Below are 26,347 nucleotides of genomic sequence, written 5' to 3' on the forward strand. Positions count from 1 at the left end.
CAAAGGATGGGCTAAAAAAGTGGTGAAATGATTTCGCAAAATTGATGTTACCAGCAGATACTGTGGTTCTGTTACGGTTTGAGTGCTGAACACTTGACGGTCCCACGGTTGGCTAGTTGGAACTGTGAGATTCACTACGTGCACCACTGGTATTTTGTGGAAAAGCACATGTAAGATTCTGCAACAGTCTCTGCTGATACTCCTGCATGCGTGCATCCCTTTCTATGGCAGGAATAATTTCTGCAAATTTACTTTTGTACCGGGGATCTAACAGTGTGGCAACCCAGTAGTCAGGATTATTTCTAATTCTCACAATTCGAGGGTCATGTTGCAGGTAGTGCAGCAAGAAGGCACTTATGTGTGTTGCGCATCCAGGAGCACCAAGTCCCTGTTGTGTTGGTGGCGAGGTAACAATCATGCTTCCTTTCTCTGTCCTCTCCCCCCAACCTCGCACAACAGAAATGTAATCAAGGTCTCCCTCATCTGATGAGTCTTCCATCAGTTCGTCCTCCACTTCTTCCTGGGCTCCTGCACCTTCCTCACTAGTTTGGCTGCTACCATGCGCCCTGGTAAAACCATCTCCCCCACCCTCACATGCCTGCCGCCTTGGTGCTGCCGACCGTCTGGACCTTGCAGATGTTAGCCCTTCCGCATACAACTCCTCCTCCTCTACTTCCTCCACCTCCTCTTGTGCCACCACCTGACTCCGAATTCTGTTTAACATGTGCTCCAGCATGTAAATCACCGGAATAGTCATGCTGATAATGGCATCGTCAGCACTAAACATCTTCGTCGCCATTTCAAAACTGTGCAGAAGGGTGCATAGGTCCCTGATCTGAGACCACTCCTCCAGCGTGATTTGCCCCACCTCTGGATCTCGTTGGCCCAGGCTATACGTCAGAACGTATTGCACCAGGGCTTGTCGGTGCTGCCACAGTCGCTGCAACATGTGCAAAGTTGAATTCCACCGGGTAGGCACATCGCATTTTAGCCGGTGAAGTGGCAGGCCCAATGACTTCTGTAGAGATGTAAGTCGCTGAGCTGCGGGATGCGAACGGCGGAAGTGAGCACACAGCGACCGCGCCCTCTGCAGAAGGCCATCTAGTCTGGGATAGTGGGCTAAAAATTGCTGGACAACCAGGTTCAACACGTGAGCCATACAAGGCATGTGTGTGACATTGCCCCGGCGAAGGGCCGCACCCAGGTTTGCAGCATTGTCGCACACGGCCTTCCCTGGTTTCAGGTCCAGTGGAGACAACCATTCATGAAATTGGTTCTCCAGAGCTGACCACAACTCCTCAGCTGTGTGACTCACATTTCCCAGACATTTCAATGTAAAAACCGCCTGATGACGTTGAGCCCTACTGCCAGTATAGTAAGGAGGTGTGCAGGATCCCTTCTGCGCAGTTAGAAAGCTTGTGGCATGACCAGACAGGCTTTGGGTGCAGGTGGAAGACCGAGAGGAGGTTGAGGAGGCAGAAGCAGTGGAGGAACTTTGACATAAAGAGGATTGACGCACAACTCGTGGGGACGGCAAGACTTGGACAGCAGCCCCTTGTCCTGCTGTCACCATAGTTACCCAGTGCCCAGTCAGCGACATGTAACGCCCCTGTCCATGCCTACTCGTCCAAGTGTCTGTGGTGAAATGCACCCTGTCACACACAGAGTTTCTCAAAGAAGCGGTGATGTTGTGTGCGACATGCTGGTGGAGCGCAGGCACACCTTTCTTTGAGAAGTAGTGCCGACTGGGCATCTGGTACTGGGGCACTGCGACGGACATAAGGTCTCGAAAATCCTCTGTGTCCACCAGGCAGAAAGGCAGCATTTCTGTAGCCAAGAGCTTGCAGATGGTGAAATTCAACCTCTTAGCTTTCTCATGGCTAGGAGGAAATGGTCTTTTACTTCTCCACATCTGAGGGACCGAGGGCTGGCTATTGTGCTTAGACGGGGTTGATAAGGGTGTCCCCGGCAAACTGCCGGTCTGTGAGGAAGATGCAGGCGGACATGTTAGGTTGCCTTGATCCAAAGGTGGTGCTATCGATGTCGGACAGCGCTCAACACCAGCTGGTGTTACCACCTCCAAAGAAAATGATGACCTGCCAATCACGCTGGCTGTTGCGGGTAAAGAGGTGGCAAGTCTGCGCCCCAAAACAGGTGTGACTGCTGTCCCCCCAGTCACAGAGGATGAAGAGGCCGCGGATGCACAAGATATGGCAGACGGTGGTTGGCCCGGCCGGCTAGGTCGCATTGTAGCACACTGAGCTTCCCACTGCAACTTATGCTTCATGTCCATGTGCCGGTTCATGCATGAAGTACTCAAACTATGTATTTTTTGGCCTCTACTTAGCTTTTGCTGACAAATGTTACAGATAACACGAGTTGGGTCATCTTTATCGATCTGAAAAAATGCCCAGGCTATGCAAGGCTTAGCACCCATGCGACCTGAAGAGCCACCACGACTTGTGGTGAGAGGCAGAGTTGTGTTTGAGGATGCAGTTGTTGACGTGCTTCCAGTACTACGTCTCTGTCCAGGAAGGCGCAACCTGACCTCGTCGTCACTAGCATCTTCCTCCACCTCCTCTGCTGACCTCATCTCTTGGCTGACTGTGGGTTGACAGTAAGTGGGATCTCCAACCTCATCATCATCACCCTGTGCGTTATCACACCCGTCGTCCTCAGAGCCAACCTGTTCCTGCCCTGACAAAAAACTAAAGTTGTCGCTCCAATCAGGTATTTGAGTCTTATCATCGTCTTCCTCATTGTCTCCACCAACAGGAGTTACAGTTTGGGAATGAGGGTCTACATTATGGTCAGAACCTTCTGCGTCTGGTCCTGAATCCGACTCATAAAGATTCTGGGCATCAGTGCAGATCATTTCCTCGTCTGGATTCACAGAAGCGCTGGAGTCGACCTCTGATTCCCAGGCTATAGTATGAGTAAACAGCTCTGCAGACTCAACCATCTGTTCTACCTCATACTCAGACGGGCAGCTGGAGATTTGGGAGCTGTGAGGAAGCAAGTGCGATTGGGGTGACACCTTTGAGGACTGGAGTATTTGTGATGTTGAAGTTGATGTGGAGGAGAGCCCACTTAAAGGAGCACTTGATATCCGTTGAAGCACCTGCTGTTTTTGTGCCTCATCTGGAATTTGTAGCGATTGGCGTGGCCGTAAGAAAGGGATCTTATCACATTGTCCGCTAAAAGAAGTAGACATTTTAGTTTGGCTGGAAGATGGTCTTTCTTCTGCAGATGTTACTGTTGCTTTAACACCTACCCCACGGACACAACCTTTTTTCCCCTTCCCAACACGCCTATTCCCCTTTCCACCAGCAGCAGGTCTTTTTCCACTCATTTTGGTGGTTAACTAATTCACAACTCTGGAGTTGTTTGCACAAAAAAACAATGGATGGGAACCGAGCAGAGCTGAGTGGCCAAACTGTGGTATTAGGCCAAAACTATTGGCTGGGTTAGATGCAGAAAAAATTATATTCAATTTGCAACCTGATGGAGGTCAGTATAGATGGACTAATAGAACAAGTCCCACACACAGCTAGAAGCCCAAATATTTTTTCAGAGGTAGATGCAGAAAAAAATTTTATTCAGTTTGCAACCTGATGGAGGTCTGTATAGATGGATTAATAGAACAAGTCCCACACACAGCTACAAGCCCAATATTTTTTCAGAGGTAGATGCAGAAAAAAAATATATTCAGTTTGCAACCTGATGGAGGTCAGTATAGATGGACTAATAGAGAAAGTCCCACACACTGCTAGAAGGCCAAATATTTTTTCAGAGCTAGATGCAGACAAAAAATTATTTTGAATTTGCAACCTGATGGAGGTCAGTATAGGTGGACTAATAGAACAAGTCCCACACACTGCTAGAAGGCCAAATATTTTTTCAGAGCTAGATGCAGAAAAAAATTATATTCAGTTTGCAACCTGATGGAGGTCTGTATAGATGGATTAATAGAACAAGTCCCACACACAGCTAGAAGCCCAAATATTTTTTCAGAGGTAGATGCAGATAAAAATTATTTTTAATTTGCAACCTGATGGAGGTCAGTATAGATGGACTAATAGAGAAAGTCCCACACACTGCTAGAAGGCCAAATATTTTTTCAGAGCTAGATGCAGATAAAAATTATTTTTAATTTGCAACCTGATGGAGGTCAGTATAGATGGACTAATAGAGAAAGTCCCACACACTGCTAGAAGGCCAAATATTTTTTCAGAGCTAGATGCAGATAAAAATTATATTCAATTTGCAACCTGATGGAGGTCAGTATAGATGGACTAATAGAGAAAGTCCCACACACTGCTAGAAGGCCAAATATTTTTTCAGAGCTAGATGCAGATAAAAATTATATTCAATTTGCAACCTGATGGAGGTCAGTATAGATGGACTAATAGAACAAGTCCCACACACAGCTAGAAGCCCAAATATTTTTTCAGAGGTAGATGCAGAAAAAAATTTTATTCAGTTTGCAACCTGATGGAGGTCTGTATAGATGGATTAATAGAACAAGTCCCACACACAGCTACAAGCCCAATATTTTTTCAGAGGTAGATGCAGAAAAAAAATATATTCAGTTTGCAACCTGATGGAGGTCAGTATAGATGGACTAATAGAGAAAGTCCCACACACTGCTAGAAGGCCAAATATTTTTTCAGAGCTAGATGCAGACAAAAAATTATTTTGAATTTGCAACGTGATGGAGGTCAGTATAGGTGGACTAATAGAACAAGTCCCACACACTGCTAGAAGGCCAAATATTTTTTCAGAGCTAGATGCAGAAAAAAATTATATTCAGTTTGCAACCTGATGGAGGTCTGTATAGATGGATTAATAGAACAAGTCCCACACACAGCTAGAAGCCCAAATATTTTTTCAGAGGTAGATGCAGATAAAAATTATTTTTAATTTGCAACCTGATGGAGGTCAGTATAGATGGACTAATAGAGAAAGTCCCACACACTGCTAGAAGGCCAAATATTTTTTCAGAGCTAGATGCAGATAAAAATTATTTTTAATTTGCAACCTGATGGAGGTCAGTATAGATGGACTAATAGAGAAAGTCCCACACACTGCTAGAAGGCCAAATATTTTTTCAGAGCTAGATGCAGATAAAAATTATATTCAATTTGCAACCTGATGGAGGTCAGTATAGATGGACTAATAGAGAAAGTCCCACACACTGCTAGAAGGCCAAATATTTTTTCAGAGCTAGATGCAGATAAAAATTATATTCAATTTGCAACCTGATGGAGGTCAGTATAGATGGACTAATAGAACAAGTCCCACACACAGCTAGAAGCCCAAATATTTTTTCAGAGGTACTGTAGATGCAGATAAAAATTATTTTTAATTTGCAACCTGATGGAGGTCAGTATAGATGGACTAATACAACAAGTCCCACACACAGCTAGAAGCCCAATATTTTTTCAGAGGTAGATGCAGAAAAAAATATATTCAGTTTGCAACCTGATGGAGGTCAGTATAGATGGAGTAATAGAACAAGTCCCACACACAGCTAGAAGCCCAAATATTTTTTCAGAGGTAGATGCAGATAAAAATTATTTTTAATTTGCAACCTGATGGAGGTCAGTATAGATGGACTAATAGAGAAAGTCCCACACACTGCTAGAAGGCCAAATATTTTTTCAGAGCTAGATGCAGATAAAAATTATTTTTAATTTGCAACCTGATGGAGGTCAGTATAGATGGACTAATAGAGAAAGTCCCACACACTGCTAGAAGGCCAAATATTTTTTCAGAGCTAGATGCAGATAAAAATTATATTCAATTTGCAACCTGATGGAGGTCAGTATAGATGGACTAATAGAGAAAGTCCCACACACTGCTAGAAGGCCAAATATTTTTTCAGAGCTAGATGCAGATAAAAATTATATTCAATTTGCAACCTGATGGAGGTCAGTATAGATGGACTAATAGAACAAGTCCCACACACAGCTAGAAGCCCAAATATTTTTTCAGAGGTACTGTAGATGCAGATAAAAATTATTTTTAATTTGCAACCTGATGGAGGTCAGTATAGATGGACTAATAGAGAAAGTCCCACACACTGCTAGAAGGCCAATATTTTCAGAGGTAGATGCAGAAAAAAAATATATTCAGTTTGCAACCTGATGGAGGTCAGTATAGATGGACTAATAGAGAAAGTCCCACACACTGCTAGAAGGCCAAATATTTTTTCAGAGCTAGATGCAGACAAAAAATTATTTTGAATTTGCAACCTGATGGAGGTCAGTATAGGTGGACTAATAGAACAAGTCCCACACACTGCTAGAAGGCCAAATATTTTTTCAGAGCTAGATGCAGAAAAAAATTATATTCAGTTTGCAACCTGATGGAGGTCTGTATAGATGGATTAATAGAACAAGTCCCACACACAGCTAGAAGCCCAAATATTTTTTCAGAGGTAGATGCAGATAAAAAAAAATTATTTTTAATTTGCAACCTGATGGAGGTCAGTATAGATGGACTAATAGAGAAAGTCCCACACACTGCTAGAAGGCCAAATATTTTTTCAGAGCTAGATGCAGATAAAAATTATTTTTAATTTGCAACCTGATGGAGGTCAGTATAGATGGACTAATAGAGAAAGTCCCACACACTGCTAGAAGGCCAAATATTTTTTCAGAGCTAGATGCAGATAAAAATTATATTCAATTTGCAACCTGATGGAGGTCAGTATAGATGGACTAATAGAGAAAGTCCCACACACTGCTAGAAGGCCAAATATTTTTTCAGAGCTAGATGCAGATAAAAATTATATTCAATTTGCAACCTGATGGAGGTCAGTATAGATGGACTAATAGAACAAGTCCCACACACAGCTAGAAGCCCAAATATTTTTTCAGAGGTACTGTAGATGCAGATAAAAATTATTTTTAATTTGCAACCTGATGGAGGTCAGTATAGATGGACTAATACAACAAGTCCCACACACAGCTAGAAGCCCAATATTTTTTCAGAGGTAGATGCAGAAAAAAATATATTCAGTTTGCAACCTGATGGAGGTCAGTATAGATGGAGTAATAGAACAAGTCCCACACACAGCTAGAAGCCCAAATATTTTTTCAGAGGTAGATGCAGATAAAAATTATTTTTAATTTGCAACCTGATGGAGGTCAGTATAGATGGACTAATAGAGAAAGTCCCACACACTGCTAGAAGGCCAAATATTTTTTCAGAGCTAGATGCAGATAAAAATTATATTCAATTTGCAACCTGATGGAGGTCAGTATAGATGGACTAATAGAGAAAGTCCCACACACTGCTAGAAGGCCAAATATTTTTTCAGAGCTAGATGCAGATAAAAATTATATTCAATTTGCAACCTGATGGAGGTCAGTATAGATGGACTAATAGAACAAGTCCCACACACAGCTAGAAGCCCAAATATTTTTTCAGAGGTACTGTAGATGCAGATAAAAATTATTTTTAATTTGCAACCTGATGGAGGTCAGTATAGATGGACTAATAGAGAAAGTCCCACACACTGCTAGAAGGCCAAATATTTTTTCAGAGCTAGATGCAGAAAAAAATTATATTCAGTTTGCAACCTGATGGAGGTCCGTATAGATGGACTAATAGAGAAAGTCCCACACACTGCTAGAAGGCCACATATTTTTTCAGAGGTAGATGCAGAAAAAAATATATTCAGTTTGCAACCTGATGGAGGTCTGTATAGATGGATTAATAGAACAAGTCCCACACACAGCTAGAAGCCCAATATTTTTTCAGAGGTAGATGCAGAAAAAAATATATTCAGTTTGCAACCTGATGGAGGTCAGTATAGATGGACTAATACAACAAGTCCCACACACAGCTAGAAGCCCAATATTTTTTCAGAGGTAGATGCAGAAAAAAATATATTCAGTTTGCAACCTGATGGAGGTCTGTATAGATGGATTAATAGAACAAGTCCTACACACAGCTAGAAGCCCAATATTTTTTCAGAGGTAGATGCAGAAAAAAATATATTCAGTTTGCAACCTGATGGAGATCAGTATAGATGGACTAATACAACAAGTCCCACACACAGCTAGAAGCCCAATATTTTTTCAGAGCTAGATGCAGAAAAAAATTAGATTCAATTTGCAACCTGATGGAGGTCAGTATAGATGGACTAATAGAATGATGCTATGCCCAAAAGATTTTACTTCACTAGGTGCAGTAAAAAAATTGGTATTCTATACACTGGTGGTATATCTTGTAACACAGATAGGCTACTCCACTGACTAACACACTCTGCAATAGGCCAAAAAGGATTAGCTTTGCTAGATTCAGCCAAATGCTGTGAAAAAAACTTGCACAGCACTGGCTCAGACCTGCCTGGCAAAAACTGATAGGAACTGATGTAACCTAGTCCTGAAAAGGACTCCAATTACAATTAGTCTTTACTCCCACAATCTATCTATTTAAGAGCACAGACCTGCCTGATAAAAGTCATAGGAAATGCTGTAACCTAGTCCTTAAAAGGACTGCAATCACAACTATTCCCTACTCCCAAGCTATCTGTAGATTTGTGCGAAAATTGGCTTGAAATTAACAAGGTATAGCGCACACAGCAACAGCGGTGCCGTCTAACATGCAGCTGCAGCAGTGAGAAAATGGTGGCGACGGGGAAAATGGCTTGGTCTTATAGGGCAAGGACATGTGACATACACTGCCAATGACACATGCCCTTGCTTGTGTGAAAAAAAGCACTTCGCTCCGTGTGTGCGCTGCTGATAGGCTGACAGATTGCACCCCCCCACTGTAAATGCGGGAAAGAGAAAAAAAAAATGGAGATCTTCATTGTTCCTGCAGAGATCCATTCCCTGCCCCTCCCCCCACCCCGCTGTACACTCAAACTGCGTATTAACATTAATTTTCATCATTACTGAGAAAAAATCCAGTTATGATTTTGGTGCACGAACAGTTATCGAACATAACCTCGAACAGCCGAATTTTTCTCAAATTGTTCGTGTTCGCCGAACGGCTCGAACACCGCCCAAAACAGCTCGAATTTGAGATTGGCGAACAGTTCGAATAGAACAACGCTCATCTCTACTCCCTGGTTCATGGAGTCGATTGAGCGGCCATGCGACCTTGGTCGGACCAGGTTGATACTTAGTCACGCCCCTCCAGGCACTCCTCGGTTCATGGTCCAGTGGGATCACTAATCACGCTCATGCCAGTCAGTCCAGGCGCGAGCGTAACACATATAAAATAAAATGAATAAAAAAAAAAAAAATTACTAGATCTGGTGTCACAGAGATGGCACAGATCTTTGTGGAGGGGAGTTCTCCGTTAGGAAATTGTGCAATCCTACAGCAAGCTGTATCTCCCAGCACTGAACAATGGCAATAATTCAGAATGTGCTTTTATCAGAGAAGAGTCAAGCACATATACTTCCCCTTGGTGACCTCAGATTGGGGCTGGTCAATGGGATGTGGCTTGAGTCCCAAAAATAAATTAGGAGATCCTCAACCTTAAGGGTGTGTGCCCCCCCCAGACGTCCTAGGTCAGAGATATTAGTGCCATATTTCCTATCATGATTTTAGCTTTTGATAGATATGAATCATGGCAAATATAATGTTATGCATCTGGCCAAAATTAATTTGGGGCTGATCGACATGCCACAAAGCAATGCAAGTATATGCATTGTGTTCGTCTCGGGGCCACAATGCTGAAAATATATCTTCTATATGTATAGGACCTACACATCTCACATAAAAAAGCAATATTCATATATGATATCTGATGCCAAAGTGTCTGATATCATTGCCCTGTGTTGCTTTTGAAGACAGGAAGAGTTATCCACACAGGAGAGAAAAGTCTCACCTCCTAGCCTCGTACAGACTTTATGTCTGCTCTCCATCAGCTAACCCACTTCAATTACCTGTTTACAGCATGGAGTCATAGAACTAAAAGGGATCAGAGCTCTTTTTTTATTTATATTGAGTGTCAGCTCTTTTTTCCATTACAATTTACGAGGAAGCGATACTACAATGATCAATAGGAGGGTGACACGTCACCTCTCAAGAGATGGTCTAAGAGATTGGTCCTATTTTGCCATTACATTTATGACAGAGGGACAAAGGAAAGACACACTGAGCGAGGAGGCGAGATAATCCTGTAGCAGCTTTACTTTTGCACGTCAACCGGGTTCTCAAGAGATGCCCACAATATCCTATTCCTCCTCAGAGGAGGATCCAGCCTCCCACTCCTTTTCAGTTTTCTCATCTGAATGCTGCAGCATCACGCTGGATCCTGGTGAAGAATCAGGGTTGCTACATTAAGGAGTGAGTAAATATTGCTTGGACTTGTAGTTCTTCCGTTGAGATTTAAGTAAGAGAACTGTTTCCAAGAGATTTTTCAGATTTTATAAATTTACAGTGCATCACTGGTTGCTGGAACAGTGCCTGGAAGAGCAAAGGGCCCCCAGGCCTCCATCACTTGGAGTGCATTGCTGCAGTCATGTTATGTGGTGGACTCTCTGCTGCTAGTTATGAAGTTTGTGCTATCTATAATCTGCAGGGAGTGCGTCATAACACAACCCCTGGCAAAAATTATAGAATCACCGAGCTTGGAGGATGTTCATTCACTTGTTTAATGTTGTTGAAAAAAAAGCAGATCACAGACATGGCACAAAACTAAAGTAATTTCAAATGGCAACTTTAGGGCATTAAGAAACACTAAAATAAATCAAGATTAAAAATGTGGTACTCAGTAAGGGTAATTTTTTTTCAGACAAAGCAGAGGGAAAAATTATGGAATCACTCAATTCTGAGGAAAAAATTATGGAATTGTGAAAAACACACAAAAGAACACTCCAATACATCACTAGTATTTTGTTGCACCACCTCTGGCTTTAATAACAGCTTGCAGTCTCTGAGGCATGGACTTAATGAGTGACAAACAATCTGGCTCCAACTTTCTCTGATTGCTGTTGCCAGATCAGCTTTGCAGGTTGGAGCCTAACATTAACATTAAACAACTGAATGAACATACTCCCAGCCGGGTGATTCCATAATTTTTGCCAGGGGTTGTAATCAATCATCATAAGTGCTCGGTAAATGCAAAAGACCAACTGCACAATTCCGCTTTAATTTATTATACCACGGAGAATTTTATATTTTGTCACCCCAGCCTGGCCTGGAATATAACCCCATTCATTACCAATAAGGGTGTATTTTATACCTGATTGTACTTGTTTTCTAATATGTGATTTATTACCCTATCCTTGTATTTAACTCACCAAAAATTCTGCTAAGTTCTTTTGTTCTTATCTCTTGTGAGTGAGAACTGAATTTGGGTGGGGATTTCTCTAGTTGACCCCTGGCAGCAAAGGAAGACCCTCTATGTCCATACAGAGCTCCAAGCAAGATTCAAGTGGAGGCACTACGCAATAGAGAGGTGAGAACTAAAAGACACCTTACTTATGGACACCGGCTCAAAAGTGATTTAACAAGGTTATTGTCAGGCAGATTATTTCCATTATTAGGGAAGGGTACAGATGACCGTATAAATCGGACAAGTACTTTTTATGGATAGGACTCATACCCATGCTATTCCATGGGGCTGTGCACATGTTCGATTTGCCTCTGAGAATCAGATGGCATTTGCCCATTCAAGTCTTTGGGTCCATGAGAAAAATTGGACCGCACTTGGATGACATCCGAGTATGGTCATATTTTCACAGACTGATTGCATGGAGAAGGTGTAGAAACTTTTTTTTTCTCTCCACCTCCGAGAAAATTGGATAAAACTCTGATCAGAATCTGAACAGCACAATCAGACCTATTTTCTCGGATGGAGAGAAAACATTCGTCTGCACCTGCCCTTAGAATGACTTTTGTTGCATATGGCAAATTAAAATAAAGAAATGTGGGATGTGTGCTCTCTATCATAATGAAAAATACCTTGAAGGAAAATAAAGGAGCCTTCATTTGTAAGAAAAAACAGCTTTTGTCTAAAATAAAAGTTACTGTACCCAAAACAACCAGAAGTAATGTAACTAGCAAATTGAAAGTCTAACCAAACTCATTGGTTGCTTCAGATGATAACTCCATTTCACCTTTGTACCAGTTTTTCTCAATATCCCCCACTGTGCCTACAGAAGCTTGTGAGCTAAACAAAGGCCTGGAAAGAGCTACAGAATGAACGTGTACATCATGGCGTTTGTTTTTTTTTTTTTTTCCCAGAACATTTCACTGACTTACAAGGTCAGCCAACATTAGAAAATAAAACATCAGTCAATCTAACAAACGCTTCATCACCCTTCAGACCCCAAGCACATTACAGAAGAGATTAAAGAAATTTAGTACAATAGGTTGTACAAGATTACAAGAGACGTGATGTGAAACTAAATGCACCAAATAAGCCACAACACAATCTGAAAGCTCCTTATTTCCCAAAAAATGTCCTGTTTGTTAAGGATTTCAAGTACATTTCCTCCCATTATATAAAAGCAACAATACAAGTAAATATATGTCCTTCATTGTCCTTCTGTCAATTGGTTAAAAATTCAATTACGCAATTTTGTCACTCTACATATAGTTTATAACGGTACTTCTCAAACTGTCGGGTTGGTCTTACTTGAGAAGCATCACTGGCTATGGGTGAGGCTTAGTTGGTGAACGCAGTTATGAAAGAAGTGATCAGATGCTGCACCGGACAGTTTCTGTTCCGCCAATTACTGGTTTAGGGCTCGCTCAGGAGTATTTTATACAAACGTGTGCCGTCCGTTTTAACATTGGATATCACATGAACAGCACATGGACCAGTGCTGTCCAATAAGGCTGTTCAGATGAAAGTATTTGTGACATGTGTTGGGTGTCTTTGCTAATGAAATCAAAGCATGCATTATTTTCTTCCATTTTTTGAATGACACTCGCCCATGGGTGCGCAAAAAAAAACAGATCCCATATGGATCATTCTTATTTGTTTTTTTACTGATACATTTCAGTTATTAACATAGGAAAATTTATTTAGTTTTGTACATTTTTTTAAATGTTGATGTATTGAATGAAAATGGATGACATATGGATGTAAAAAACAGATACACGGATTGAATAAAAATGACAATACAAATGACAATGGTCTTTTTTTTCTGAATGAAAATTGGACAAGTTTTCATACACTTGTCTGAACTCTGCCTCAGCAACATAACAGACTTTTATTCTGGTTATTTTATTGTTCTGGCTTCAAAAGACCAATTTTAGTCCAAGGCATGACAGTATTCTGATTGGTGAATCCCTTGGAGAAAGATTGAAAGCCCTTTTAGTATATGGCCTGAATGTCCTCGGAGGCCTGTCTATACCCAGTTTCGCAATTTCATTTTTAAATATACATCATTGAGAGAGAAACAAACATGCAATTTTAGCAAGTCAAAACCATTAGGTAAAGAATTCACTGCCTGGAAAAACTGTTTACCTGTATGTCCCAAACCTTTATCCATCCATCAATATCCCCTGTAATAAGGTTATTGTTGGTTTGGTCAATTGTCATAACTATGAAACTTGCACCTTCATGAGCTTGAAACTCTCCCATTAATTGGTTTCTAAATATGTTCCAAAATCTAACATAGCCAGATCCTCCACAAGACACCAGGTTAGCACCTCCTGAAATGAAAGAAATAATATGACTGCAATATGTACACACAGCTCAAGATAGAGATTTCAATTATTGCTAAGTACACCTACTCTACCGCATTGGAGTCTGATTTTATAGTCTGATAAATTAGCCTACAAGTAAGAGCTCGATCAGACTAGTGTATAATATGACGACATTTATATATTATCTGAGGTTTACTCAGCATGCGACCGCATTATACTCTCGTCGAACAGATGGCCGGACATTCTCCTTCAGGATTTTTTGGTAGGCAGCAGAATTCATGGTTCCATTTAACACAGCAAGTCTTCCAGGTCCTGAAGCAGCAAAACAGCCTGAGACCATCACATCACCATATTTACTGTTGGTATGTTGTAATGGGACATACAAGACAGAAGTTGAACTTTTTATAAGGTGTGAGTGACAGAGTATTCTCCCAAATGTCTTGGCAAAACTGAGACCAGCCTTTATGTTCTTTTTACTCAGCAGTGGTTTTTGTCTTGGAACTCTGCCATGCATGCCATTTTTGTCCAGTCTCATTCTTATGATGGTGTCATGGACACTGACCTTAACTGAAGAAAGAGAGGCTTGCAGTTCTTTGGATGTTGTTGTGGGGTCTTCTGTGACCACTTGGATGAGTCGTCGCTGCGCTCTTTGGGTAATTTTGGTCGGCCGGCCACTCCTCGGAAGGTTCACCACTGTTCCATGTTTTCGCCATGTGTGGATAATTGTTCTCACTGTGTTTCGCTTGAGTCCCAAAGTTTTAGAAATGGGTTTATAACCTTTTCCAGACTGATAGGTCTCAATGAGTTTGTTTCTCATTTGTTCCTGAATTTCTTTGGATCGCAGCATAATGTCTAGCTTTTGAGGATCTTTTGGTCTACTTCACTTCATCAGGCAAGTCTTAGTTAAGTGATTTCTTGATGGAGTATAGGTGTGGCAATAATTAGGCCTGTGTGTGGTAGGGAAATTGAACTCAGCTTCCCAAAGATGTAATAAACCCCAATTAATTTGTGTTTTAAGGGGGGGCAATCACTTGTTCACACAGTGCCCTGTAGGTTTGGATTTCTTTTTCCCTTAGTAATAAAGACTAGTGTTGAGCCACCCCCGTAGTGTTCGGGTTCGGTTCGGTTCGTCGAACACCGGGATGTTCGAGGAACTGTTCGTCGAACTGTTCGTCGAACACCTTAGAACACCGTCGAACACCGTTAAAACAAATGGCAGGCAAACAAAAACACATAGAAACACATAGAAAACACCTGCAAAGGTGTCCAAAAGCTGACAAACTGCTCAGAAGACACTCTGTTTAAAAAAGCCGGCCGGCACATTCAGCAGCGGCATACACCGGTACCCGACAATTTAGACAAGAAGGAATAGAGCATCACACATAGATTAGATAGATAGAAACATGTCAGTCACACATATAAGAAGCACAGTGACAGTGTTGGTTACTGCACTTGTCATTTAGTGTAAAGGATTTATTAAAAAAAATATTAGTGTTTTCATGCACCGTCTCTTTAAAAAAGCCGGCCGGCAATTCAGCATCTGTACCCGACAATTTAGAACAGAAAGAATAGAGCTTCACACATAGATTAGATAGATAGAAACATGTCAGTCACATATATAATAAGTACAATGATAGTGTTGCTTACTGTACTTGTCATTTAGTGTAAAGGATTTATTTAAAAAAATAATAGTGTTTTCATGCACTGTCTCTTTAAAAAAGCCGGCCGGCAATTCAGCAGCGGTACCCGACAATTTAGAACAGAAAGATAGAGCATCACACATAGATTAGATAGATAGAAACATGTCAGTCACATATATATGAAGTACAGTGATAGTGTTGGTTACTGTACTTGTCATTTAGTATTAAAATAAAGGATTTATTATTAAAAAAATTGGCGTGGGGTTCCCCTTAATTTTAGGCTCTAGCGGAGGTTAAGCAGACGGCTGGGGCAGATGTTTGAAGCCTGGGAAGGGGGTAATACCCACGGAGCTTCCCAGGCTACTAATATCAGCCCCCAGCTGAATACATAGCCTTTACTAGCTATTAAAATGGGGGACCCCCCAAAAAAAATGACGTGGGGTCCCCCCTAATTTAATAGCTAGCAAAGGCTAGGCAGACAGCTGGGGGCTGATATTAATAGCCCAGGAAGGGAGCCATGAATATTGGCCCCCTCCCAGGCTAGAAACACCAGCCGTCAGCCGCCCCAGAAATGGCGCATTCATAGGATGCGCCAATTCTGGCACTTAGCCTCGCTCTTCCACGCTGCCCTGGTGCGGTGGCAGGGGGTAATAGGGTTGGGGTTGATGTCAGCTTATAATGCCAGCTGACATCAAGCCCAGGTTAGTAATGGAGAGGCGTCTATAAGACACCCCCATTACTAACCCCATAGTCAAAGTTAAAAAAAACACAAACACCCAGAATAAAGTCCTTTAATTGAAATAAAGACACAATCCTTTATTGTTCTAAATTAAACCATACTTACCATCACGCCCATTCCAGCTGAAGCCAACGATCTCCTGCAATAAAAGAAAAATAATAAAGCAACCTCATCCTTACCTTTCCATGGTTCCCACGACAGCTTCAGCTCTGCTACATCGAGATGACAGGCTGGACCGCAGCAGAACGCCGCCATCCAGCCTGTCATCCCGCAGACACTGAGAAGCGCAGGCTTGCTTGCGCTGCTCAGCGTCTCTCTGTGACGACATCCAGATGAGCCGAGTTCATGTCCAATGAACTCGGCTCACCTCATGCACGTCACTGACAGCGTGGGAAAATTCTCACGCTGAAGCGCTGATTGCAGGAGAATTTTCCCACGCTGTCAGTGACGTGCAGGAGGTGAGCTGAGTTCATTGGACATGAGCTCACCTCATGCACATCACTGACAGCGTGGGAGAATTCTCCTGCACTCAGCACTTCAGCGTGAGAATTTTCCCACGCTGTCAGTGACGTGCATGAGGTGAGCCGAGTTCATTGGACATGACCTCGGCTCATCTGGATGCCGTCACAGCGAGACAGTGAGGAGCGCAAGCATGCCTGCGCTTCTCAGTGTCTGCGGGATGACAGACTGGATGGCAGCGTTCTGCTGCGGTCCAGCCAGTCATCTCGATGTAGCAGAGCTGAAGCTGTCGTGGGAACCATGGAAAGGTAAGGATGAGGTTGGTTTATTATTTTTCTTTTATTGCAGGAGATCGTTGGCTTCAGCTGGAATGGGTGTGATGGTAAGTATGGTTTAATTTAGAACAATAAAGAATTGTGTCTTTATTTCAATTAAAGGACTTTATTCTGGGTGTTGTGTTTTTTTTAAATACTTTACTAGAAATTCATGGCGGTCATGTCTAATACTGGCGTGACCCCATGAATTTTGGGCTTGGGGCCAGCTGATAATACCAAGCTGGCCCTAACCCCTTTATTACCCAGTGAGCCACCGCACCAGGGCCCTGGATGAGTTGGGTACAGCGCCAGAAGATGGCGCTTCTATGAACGCGCCATTTTCCGGGGTGGCTGCGGACTGCAATTTGTAGCGGGGGGGGGCCCAGAAAGCTTGGGCCTCCCTGCGCTGCAGATTCCAGCCCCCAGCTGCCTAGTTGTACCTGGCTGGACACAAAAATAGGGGGAAGCCCCACGTACTTTTTTTTTAATTATTTCATGAAATTCATGAAATAATTAAGAAAAAAAGGGCTTCCCTATATTGTTGTGTCCGGCCAGGTACAAATAGGCAGCTGGTGGATGGGGGCAGCCCGTTCCTGCCTGCTGTACCTGGCTGGACACAAATATAGTGCGAAGCCCCACTTCAATTTTTTTAAATTATTTCAGGAAATTCATGAAATAATTTAAAAAAAATTGACGTGGGGCTTCGCACTATATTTGTGTCCAGCCAGGTACAGCAGGCAGGAACGGGCTGCCCCCAACCACCAGCTGCCTATTTGTACCTGGCCGGACACAACAATATAGGGAAGCCCTTTTTTTCTTAATTATTTCATGAAATAATTTAAAGAAAATTGACGTGGGGCTTCGCCCTGTTTTTGTGTCCAGCCAGGTACAACTAGGCAGCTGGGGGCTGGAATCCGCAGCGCAGGGAGGCCCAAGCTTTCTGGGCCACCCCCGCTGCAAATTGCAGTCCGCAGCCACCCCGGAAAATGGCGCGTTCATAGAAGCGCCATCTTCTGGCGCTGTACCCAACTCATCCAGGGCCCTGATGCGGTGGCTCACTGGGTAATAAAGAGGTTAGGGCCAGCTTGGCATTATCAGCTGGCCCTAAGCCCGAAATTCATGGGGTCACGCCAATATTAGACATGACCACCATGAATTTCTAGTAAAGTATTTAAAAAAAACACAACACCCAGAAAAAAGTCCTTTAATTGAAATAAACACACAATTCTTTATTGTTCTAAATTAAACCATACTTACCATCACGCCCATTCCAGCTGAAGCCAACGATCTCCTGAAATAAAAGAAAAATAATAAAGCAACATCATCCTTACCTTTCCATGGTTCCCATGACAGCTTCAGCTCTGCTACATCGAGATGACAGGCTGGACCGCAGCAGAACGCTGCCATCCAGCCTGTCATCCCGCAGACACTGAGAAGCGCAGGCTTGCTTGCGCTCCACAGTGTCTCTCTGTGAGGGCATCCAGATGAGCCGAGTTAATGTCCAATGAACTCGGCTCACCTCATGCACGTCACTGACAGCGTGGGAAAATTCTCCTGCACTCAGCGCTTCAGCGTGGGAGAATTCTCACACTGAAGCGCTGAGTGCAGGAGAATTCTCCCACGCTGTCAGTGACGTGCAGGAGGTGAGCTGAGTTCATTGGACATGAGCTCACCTTATGCACGTCACTGACAGCGTGGGAAAATTCTCCTGCACTCAGCGCTTCAGCGTGGGAGAATTCTCACGCTGAAGCGCTGAGTGCAGGAGAATTCTCCCACGCTGTCAGTGACGTGCAGGAGGTGAGCTGAGTTCATTGGACATGAGCTCACCTTATGCACGTCACTGACAGCGTGGGAGAATTCTCCTGCACTCACCGCTTCAGCGTGAGAATTTTCCCACGCTGTCAGTGACGTGCATGAGGTGAGCCGAGTTCATTGGACATGAACTCGGCTCATCTGGATGTCGTCACAGAGAGACGCTGAGCAGCGCAAGCAAGCCTGCGCTTCTCAGTGTCTGCGGGATGAGAGGCTGGATGGCAGCGTTCTGCTGCGGTCCAGCCTGTCATCTCGATGTAGCAGAGCTGAAGCTGTCGTGGGAACCATGGAAAGGTAAGGATGAGGTTGCTTTATTATTTTTCTTTTATTGCAGGAGATCGTTGGCTTCAGCTGGAATGGGCGTGACGGTAAGTATGGTTTAATTTAGAACAATAAAGGATTGTGTCTTTATTTCAATTAAAGGACTTTATTCTGGGTGTTTGTGTTTTTTTTAACTTTGACTATGGGGTTAGTAATGGGGGTGTCTTATAGACACCTCTCCATTACTAACCTGGGCTTGATGTCAGCTGGCATTATAAGCTGACATCAACCCCAACCCTATTACCCCCTGCCACCGCACCAGGGCAGCGTGGAAGAGCGAGGCTAAGTGCCAGAATTGGCGCATCCTATGAATGCGCCATTTCTGGGGCGGCTGACGGCTGGTGTTTCTAGCCTGGGAGGGGGCCAATATTCATGGCTCCCTTCCTGGGCTATTAATATCAGCCCCCAGCTGTCTGCCTAGCCTTTGCTAGCTATTAAATTAGGGGGGACCCTACGTCATTTTTTTTGGGGGGTCCCCCATTTTAATAGCTAGTAAAGGCTATGTATTCAGCTGGGGGCTGATATTAGTAGCCTGGGAAGCTCCGTGGGTATTACCCCCTTCCCAGGCTTCAAACATCTGCCCCAGCCGTCTGCTTAACCTCCGCTAGAGCCTAAAATTAAGGGGAACCCCACGCCAATTTTTTTAATAATAAATCCTTTGTTTTAATACTAAATGACAAGTACAGTAACCAACACTATCACTGTACTTCATATATATGTGACTGACATGTTTCTATCTATCTAATCTATGTGTGATTCTCTATTCTTTCTATTCTAAATTGTCGGGTACCGCTGCTGAATTGCCGGCCGGCTTTTTTAAAGAGACGGTGCATGAAAACACTATTATTTTTTTTGATAAATCCTTTACGCTAAATGACAAGTACAGTAAGCAGCACTTTCACTGTACTTCGTATATATGTGGCTGACATGTTTATATCTATCTAATCTATGTGTGAAGCTCTATTCTTTCGGTTCTAAATTGTCGGGTACAGGTGTATGCCGCTGCTGAATTGCCGGCTTTTCATGTTTCACTGTTGGCACTGTTCCCATCGATTTGGGCAATCACTGTAATGCCACAACCACCATGGCTGTGGCATTACAGTGAGTGGCAGACAATCCCTGCATGATTGGTGCTCTAAATAGCGCCAGACATGCAGGACACGCTTTTGGTGCACGAACAGTTATCGAACATAACCTCGAACAGCCGAATTTTTTGCAAATCGTTCGGGTTCGTCGAACAACTCGAACACTGCCCAAAACAGCTCGAATTTGAGATTGGCGAACAGTTCTAGTCGAACACCGCTCATCTCTAATAAAGACCTTCATTTAAAAACTGCATTTTGTGTTTACTTGTGTTATCTTTGTCTAATATTTAAATTTATTTTGTGATATGAAACATTTAAGTGACAAACATGCAATATAATAAGAAATCAGGAAGGGGGCAAACATTTTTTCACACCACTCTATGTTCAAATGACAGTTTTTTTGCTCTGTTCTGTTTTGAGCCTCAGATGAAAGTCACCCGTTCAATTCTATGGGTGCTCAAAAAATCAGATCAAATAAGATCATCGGTGTAGCATCTGAGTTATTTCTGATACATTGCTATCAGAACTATATCTGATCCTGTACATTTTAAAATGCTGATAGCTAAAATCGGATGCCATAAGGATGTCACACAGACATAAAAAAACAGATAACTTTCACCCATATTGTCATCCATGTATCATCTGTGTGAGTTTTCTGGCTGGAATATGGACGATTTTTCATATGCTTGTCTGATCCCCATCTTAATAGGTATTTTCTATCTTTACCCATTCATATAAAACCTTACCAAGAGATTTGAAGTATAAAAAATAAACTCAGTAATATTCACCTATCAACACAGACTTGGATCCTGCACTAGTCACTCTGTGGTCTACACAAAGACAAGAAGTGGAGAAGTCACCATTAGTGATGAGTGAGCGTGCTCGTTTACCCTTTTAACTGAGCATGCTCGGGTGCTTACAGAGTGTCTTCGGCGTGCTCGTATATTATGTTCGAGCCCCTGCGTCTGCATGATTTACAGCTGTAAGACAGCCTCAACACATGTGAGGATTCCCTAACAAAAAAGCAATCTCTTCATGCTGTCTAACAGCCATAAATCATGCAGACGCAGGGATTCGAACATAATATACGAGCACGTCGAAGATACTCGGTAAGCATCTGAGAATGCTTGGTTAAAGGGTTAAACGAGCACTCTCACTCATCACTAGTCACCATTAAAACAGTCTTCACTAGGGGCGTGTACTGCTATCTAATAACATCCACTTGGACTTAAAGGGATCAGGTTTTTGCTATGTAATGTGAAGACAGCATGAGGTAGGGGTTAAATCAAAGATTTCAGCAAGCTCCAAGGTTTTGTTTGCTTACAATGATTGTTTTAGCACCAGTAGCTTTTCATTGCTGTGACTAGCTAGTGGTGTGAGTCCTGGTCTGACATGACTCCTCCTGTGATTGGCACCTCACTGTTTATGGACATTGTATTTACAGAGCCTGGTGTGGGTGGGGTTAGCTTCCTCAGCTCTGCTTCATGCTAAATCTAAAATATCTGATTGTGTCAGAACTGCTGCCCCAAGTAATCTAAGTGATACATCGTTGGATTCAGCTTCTCTTTGCGTACATCAGGCTGCTCTCAGATGAGGTAACAAAAACCTGCTGACTGATTCCCTTTAACTGAAGTTAACTCATTAGGTGCCAAATATTTCATTGCTAATATCTCCGCAATGAGGAGGTGAAATTGAAAAAAAAAATACATTTTTATTCCTCTCTGCAGCCATTATTACATGGTGTGTTCAGTTCAACATAAAAAAATGGTGAAAGGTCCTCTTTAAAGCTTTAAAAAGTCATAGCATCGTTTACATGAAGGATGTGGGTGTAGATCATTGCCCTTGTGTGAGGATTTGTGACAGAAAAAAAGTGAACCAGATTATGAGTCCATTGAATGTAGAGTGGTTATGTAAAAAGTAATACCAGCTGATAATACCAGTGTTTTATCAGGAGGAGATCATCACTTCAGAACTAGCTGCCTCATGCATCCTAGTCCAACCGCACCCTACCACTGATTAGCAGCTTTCTGTCAATATACTGTACATTGTACATATAAAGCTGCTAATGAGTGGTGTAATACAGGGGTTATACCAAGCTCAACACATGAGCTCTGCTAAATCTGCAACAGAGAAAAATGTGATTCTGTGACAACTGCTGCATAAAGCAAACTACGTGATACATCACTGGAACAGGAAGATAAATCGGAGAAACAGACAGATAAACTGGTATAAACATGCAAATTCATTTTATTGTAATATATTATAAAGAGTAATAAAAAGACAATAAGCAGGATGGGTGCAATATCGATTCATAAGACAATATATATCGCCTAATATATGGGTTGATATCGCAGGAAAAAGAAAAAATTATATGGTGGCCTATTGGCTCTAGGTAGTATTCATAGCCACTAATTATTGCAATTTGCCCTGTGGCCAGAAACACCTAACCTATCCATAGATAATTCATATAATCATCTTAATAACCAATTTATAAGAGCCCAGTGGCCCCACAAATTCAATCAACAGATAGAAACACTGAGCCAAATTGTGTAGGAAACAGAACCCCCTCCCCCCGTTTTAATACCTATGAATGCATTTAACATATTGCTTATACATATTCATCGCCCTTGACAAAGTGGTCTACTGCACTGCAAAACGCGCGTCGGGCACCGTTTTATCCTCATCACCTTCCCTCTATCCCTGGTAAGCAATATGTTAAATGGATTCATAGGTTTTAAAAGGGAGGGGGGTTCTGATGCCTATACAATTTGGCTCAGTCTTTCTATCTGTTTATTGCCTGTCTAACTTTGGATTTTTTGTTTATTGCATTACACCTTCTCTATTTGCCATAGAATTTGTGGGGCCACTGGGCTCTTATAAATTGGTTATTAAGATGATTATATGAATTATCTATGGATAGGTTAGGTGTTTCTGATGACAGGGCAAATTGCAATAATTAGTGGCTATGAATACTACCTAGAGCCAACAGGCCACCATATAATTTTTTCTTTTTCCCCCGATATCAACCCATATATTAGGCGATATATATTGTCTTATGAATCGATATTGCACCCATCCTGCTTATTGTCTTTTTATTACTCTTTATAATATATTACAATAAAATGAATTTGCATATTTATACCAGTTTATATGTCTGTTTCTCCGATTTATCTTCATGCTCCTTGGACAGTTAATGGTTTAAACATAAACAAAGGTATTAATTGAGGGGAATTCACTGCCCAAGGCTGGCTAGTGGTTTACACCCTATGCTTACGTTTTTTTGGGCTATGTACAGTTGTTTAATAATCACTGGAACAGGGTCTGTCCCTACCTCATGCTGCTGTCATATTACATCACAAAAACAGTATCACACATGGACACCGCGACCCATAAAGGAATACCACTCTGAAAATATGCATACTCCCGGGCAGAACCTGTCTAGTGGGCGCGGAATTGCTCAATACAAGTGTATTGAGCAAGGCCGAGCCCACTAGACAGGTTCTGCCCGGGAGTATGCATATCACATTCCAGATCGCCTTTCCCAGGGCAGAGGGAAGTATGCCCAGGAGTATGCATATCGCATACCTGACCGCCGTATTGCTCGGAAGTATGCATATCGCATACGTGACCACCATATTGCCTGGGAGGGGAAATACGTGCGCTGGGAAGATTCAAAAGTCTGCAGTTACACAGAGTGACTGCAGAGTTATCATTTTAGACCTTTAAGCTGAGACTAAACTATGGAAAGTGATGAGGTGTTCACATAGAATTAAAATGTATGGGCCCTACCAAGCACTCACACAGCTCAGCTTCTCATACGTTGCGATGACCTGGGGAATAGGTTATGAGAGCGCGGTACGAGTTGCACCAGAATTTTCAGGTTTTGAGTAAAACTAGGTGTTAAAGAAAAGATCGAGCAATGCAGATTTCTGCAGAAAAGGCCATCAATCCCAATCATCCTGGTGAGTGATGAAGCCGACCTGTGCAGCTTTCTAATATGTTTCCCATCTTTCCTGTTGCTTCCCATGAGATACCTTATCATTGCACAGTTAGTGCTTGACATGCTTCTACATCATATCACTGTTTCTTTAAATCTACCAATTATGCGCTTGTGAAATGAAAGTTGCTCAACCAGGTCTGTACAAATGAGATTAGGTGATGTGAGTGAGGTCATTGTACACTGCTGAGCTTTCTACTGGAAGTCACAGTGACTGAAGCAAGTTAAAAAAAAAGTCTTCATTATTTCAGATTTGGAAAAAAAAAACGAAGAGATCTTAAAAGTACCTTTGACATGAATCTGTGTAATTAATACCTCGCTCTTCAAAGTGAATTATTTCAAAGCAAATGAATTAAGAGCTAAGGATTTAACTTATTTATTTCAATAACGAAATTAAGTTAAAAAATAAAAGTTACGGTTGTTAAGAGCTGCAATGTAATTTAGTCCTAGAATTCCCTTACTGCCAGTTAATTTGTAACAGTGAATACACACACACAATATAATTTGTATTTCACACTTTTGCGAAGTGTTTGTCTTTTTCCTCTTACACGACCTCTTTAGTCCTTGGGTACCCATTTGAGTACATGTAGATTGTAGAGTCCTGCTAATAAGATGTTCTATCTGATATCCTGCTGTGTAAGGCGGTAGCACTTACTAGCCATATTGTGTGTGATTTTGTTATTTTCTATCCATCTTTTTGTCTGTATAGCCCCCCTTACGTGCGGTGTGCAGGCAACAATGAATAAGAGAAGATGTCTACAGGTGGATCCTGGTGTAATTTTAGCCCTTTTCAGAGATTAAGGCTAAAGCAGGGATAGCGTAAAGCAGGAGCATGGAGAATGTGATCTAAGATGTTGCACCTGTTCACATTTGCTTCATTCTTTAAAGGGGTTGCTCATCCTGCGATGAAGTTTGGTATAAATAAAACACACTGCACGACACTCACCATCCCCGGGAACACTGGGGAGTCTCTCAGCAAATCAGTGAGCTCAGCAATGCTTGAGTGTGGCACTACATCTACACTGGCCGAGTCGCTAAGCTCACTGATTGGGTGCTGCGATGTCAACATGATGTGAGCACCGCAGTCGATGCCAGACACCACGAGCAGTGGAGAGACTCACCAGAAAGTGAGTATAGTGCAGTTTGTTTGTTTTTACGCCAAACAGCATGCAAGCAATGAAGATTCTCTGAAATGGAACAAACTTTAAGTGGTACTGATAATATTTTGTTTTTCCATAGTTGGCTAATCCCTGCTCCCAGGGCCGGCGTTAGGGTGTGGGAGGACGAACTGGGCAATTGCCCAAAGCTCCCATCCACGGAGGGGGCTCCATGTTTCTGCAGCCCCTTCGTGAAGTGTACAGAGGATGTACAGCAATACTTACAGTGTATAATCGTGTACATCCTCTGTAATCCCGGGCTGGCACGTCTGTCTCTGTTCTCTTCCGGCAGTATCGGGTCAGAAGTTGAGAGGGATAGAGAGGGAGAGGGGCCGGCTGACAGCACAAGCAGTGTGCAGAAAGGACAGGAAGTTGCCTGTGTGGCGCCCTGCTGCGCACAGGTACCACAGGACCCAGGGTGCATGGACGGACTTCTCCACAAGAGGCCCTCATTACATACAAACACTTCCATCCTTTCACCTCACACCACAAGAGGGAGCCCTGATAGGGATATATATATGGAGGGTGGAGCCAGGCAGTTCAGTTAGAGATCAGTCAGACCTAGAGAGAGTCTGAGAGCGTGCTGACGCTGAGAGCAGCGAAGACGCAGCTCGTCTGCTGCTGAGTTCTGAGGGCCCCGAGTGTGGCCGACGGCAAGAGGAGAAAGGAGAGAGGAGTTGAGGGGGCAGAGGAGCATCATAGGCTCACCCCAATATACAAACCGGACACCGGGTCCGCGCCTACAGGGTCCCTTTATACCCAGTAGGGATCACCGGCATTCCAGAAGGACTACAAGTCCCTGGACGACCTGAAGCTAGACCCATTACAGGACCAGGAACCACAAGGCCCCAGCATCCAGGGAGAGTGGTTGCCAGCAGAAGGTCCTACTACCGAGCGACAGGTGAAGGAACAGCACGACACATAAGCTAGGCCCAGTTGCAGGCTGGCCAGGAGCATACAGAGAGGCAGACATGGACCAGGAGGCCTTATACCCGCTCACTGGGGAGAAGTCCTGAAGTGCACCCACCCTACTGAGTACCCTGGACCGTACCTGACATCCGCACCAGTAAAGGTATTGTAGCGAATCCCCTGTCTCTGTCAGTTACCCCTGCTGCGCCATACCGCCTGCACTATAAGCCCCAGCATCACCACCCACCATCAAACACCATCCCTGCCCCGGGTGCCCGCTCCA

General features: G+C 42.9%; 1 protein-coding gene across 1 annotated transcript in view; it reads right to left on the reverse strand.

Annotated features, from left to right (window-relative positions):
* WDR49 (WD repeat domain 49) overlaps positions 1 to 26,347 on the reverse strand; it is a 337,861-nt gene that overhangs the window by 30,817 nt on the left and 280,697 nt on the right. The window contains exon 13 of the mRNA XM_073674828.1: positions 13,450 to 13,637. Coding sequence (XP_073530929.1) covers positions 13,450 to 13,637 — 188 coding nt within the window. The remainder of the gene's footprint in view (positions 1 to 13,449; positions 13,638 to 26,347) is intronic.

The sequence above is a fragment of the Phyllobates terribilis genome, unplaced genomic scaffold (genome assembly GCF_046119375.1).
Source record: "Phyllobates terribilis strain yellow unplaced genomic scaffold, ASM4611937v1 Scaffold_3__8_contigs__length_932513732, whole genome shotgun sequence".
In the NCBI taxonomy this organism is placed as follows: domain Eukaryota; kingdom Metazoa; phylum Chordata; class Amphibia; order Anura; family Dendrobatidae; genus Phyllobates; species Phyllobates terribilis.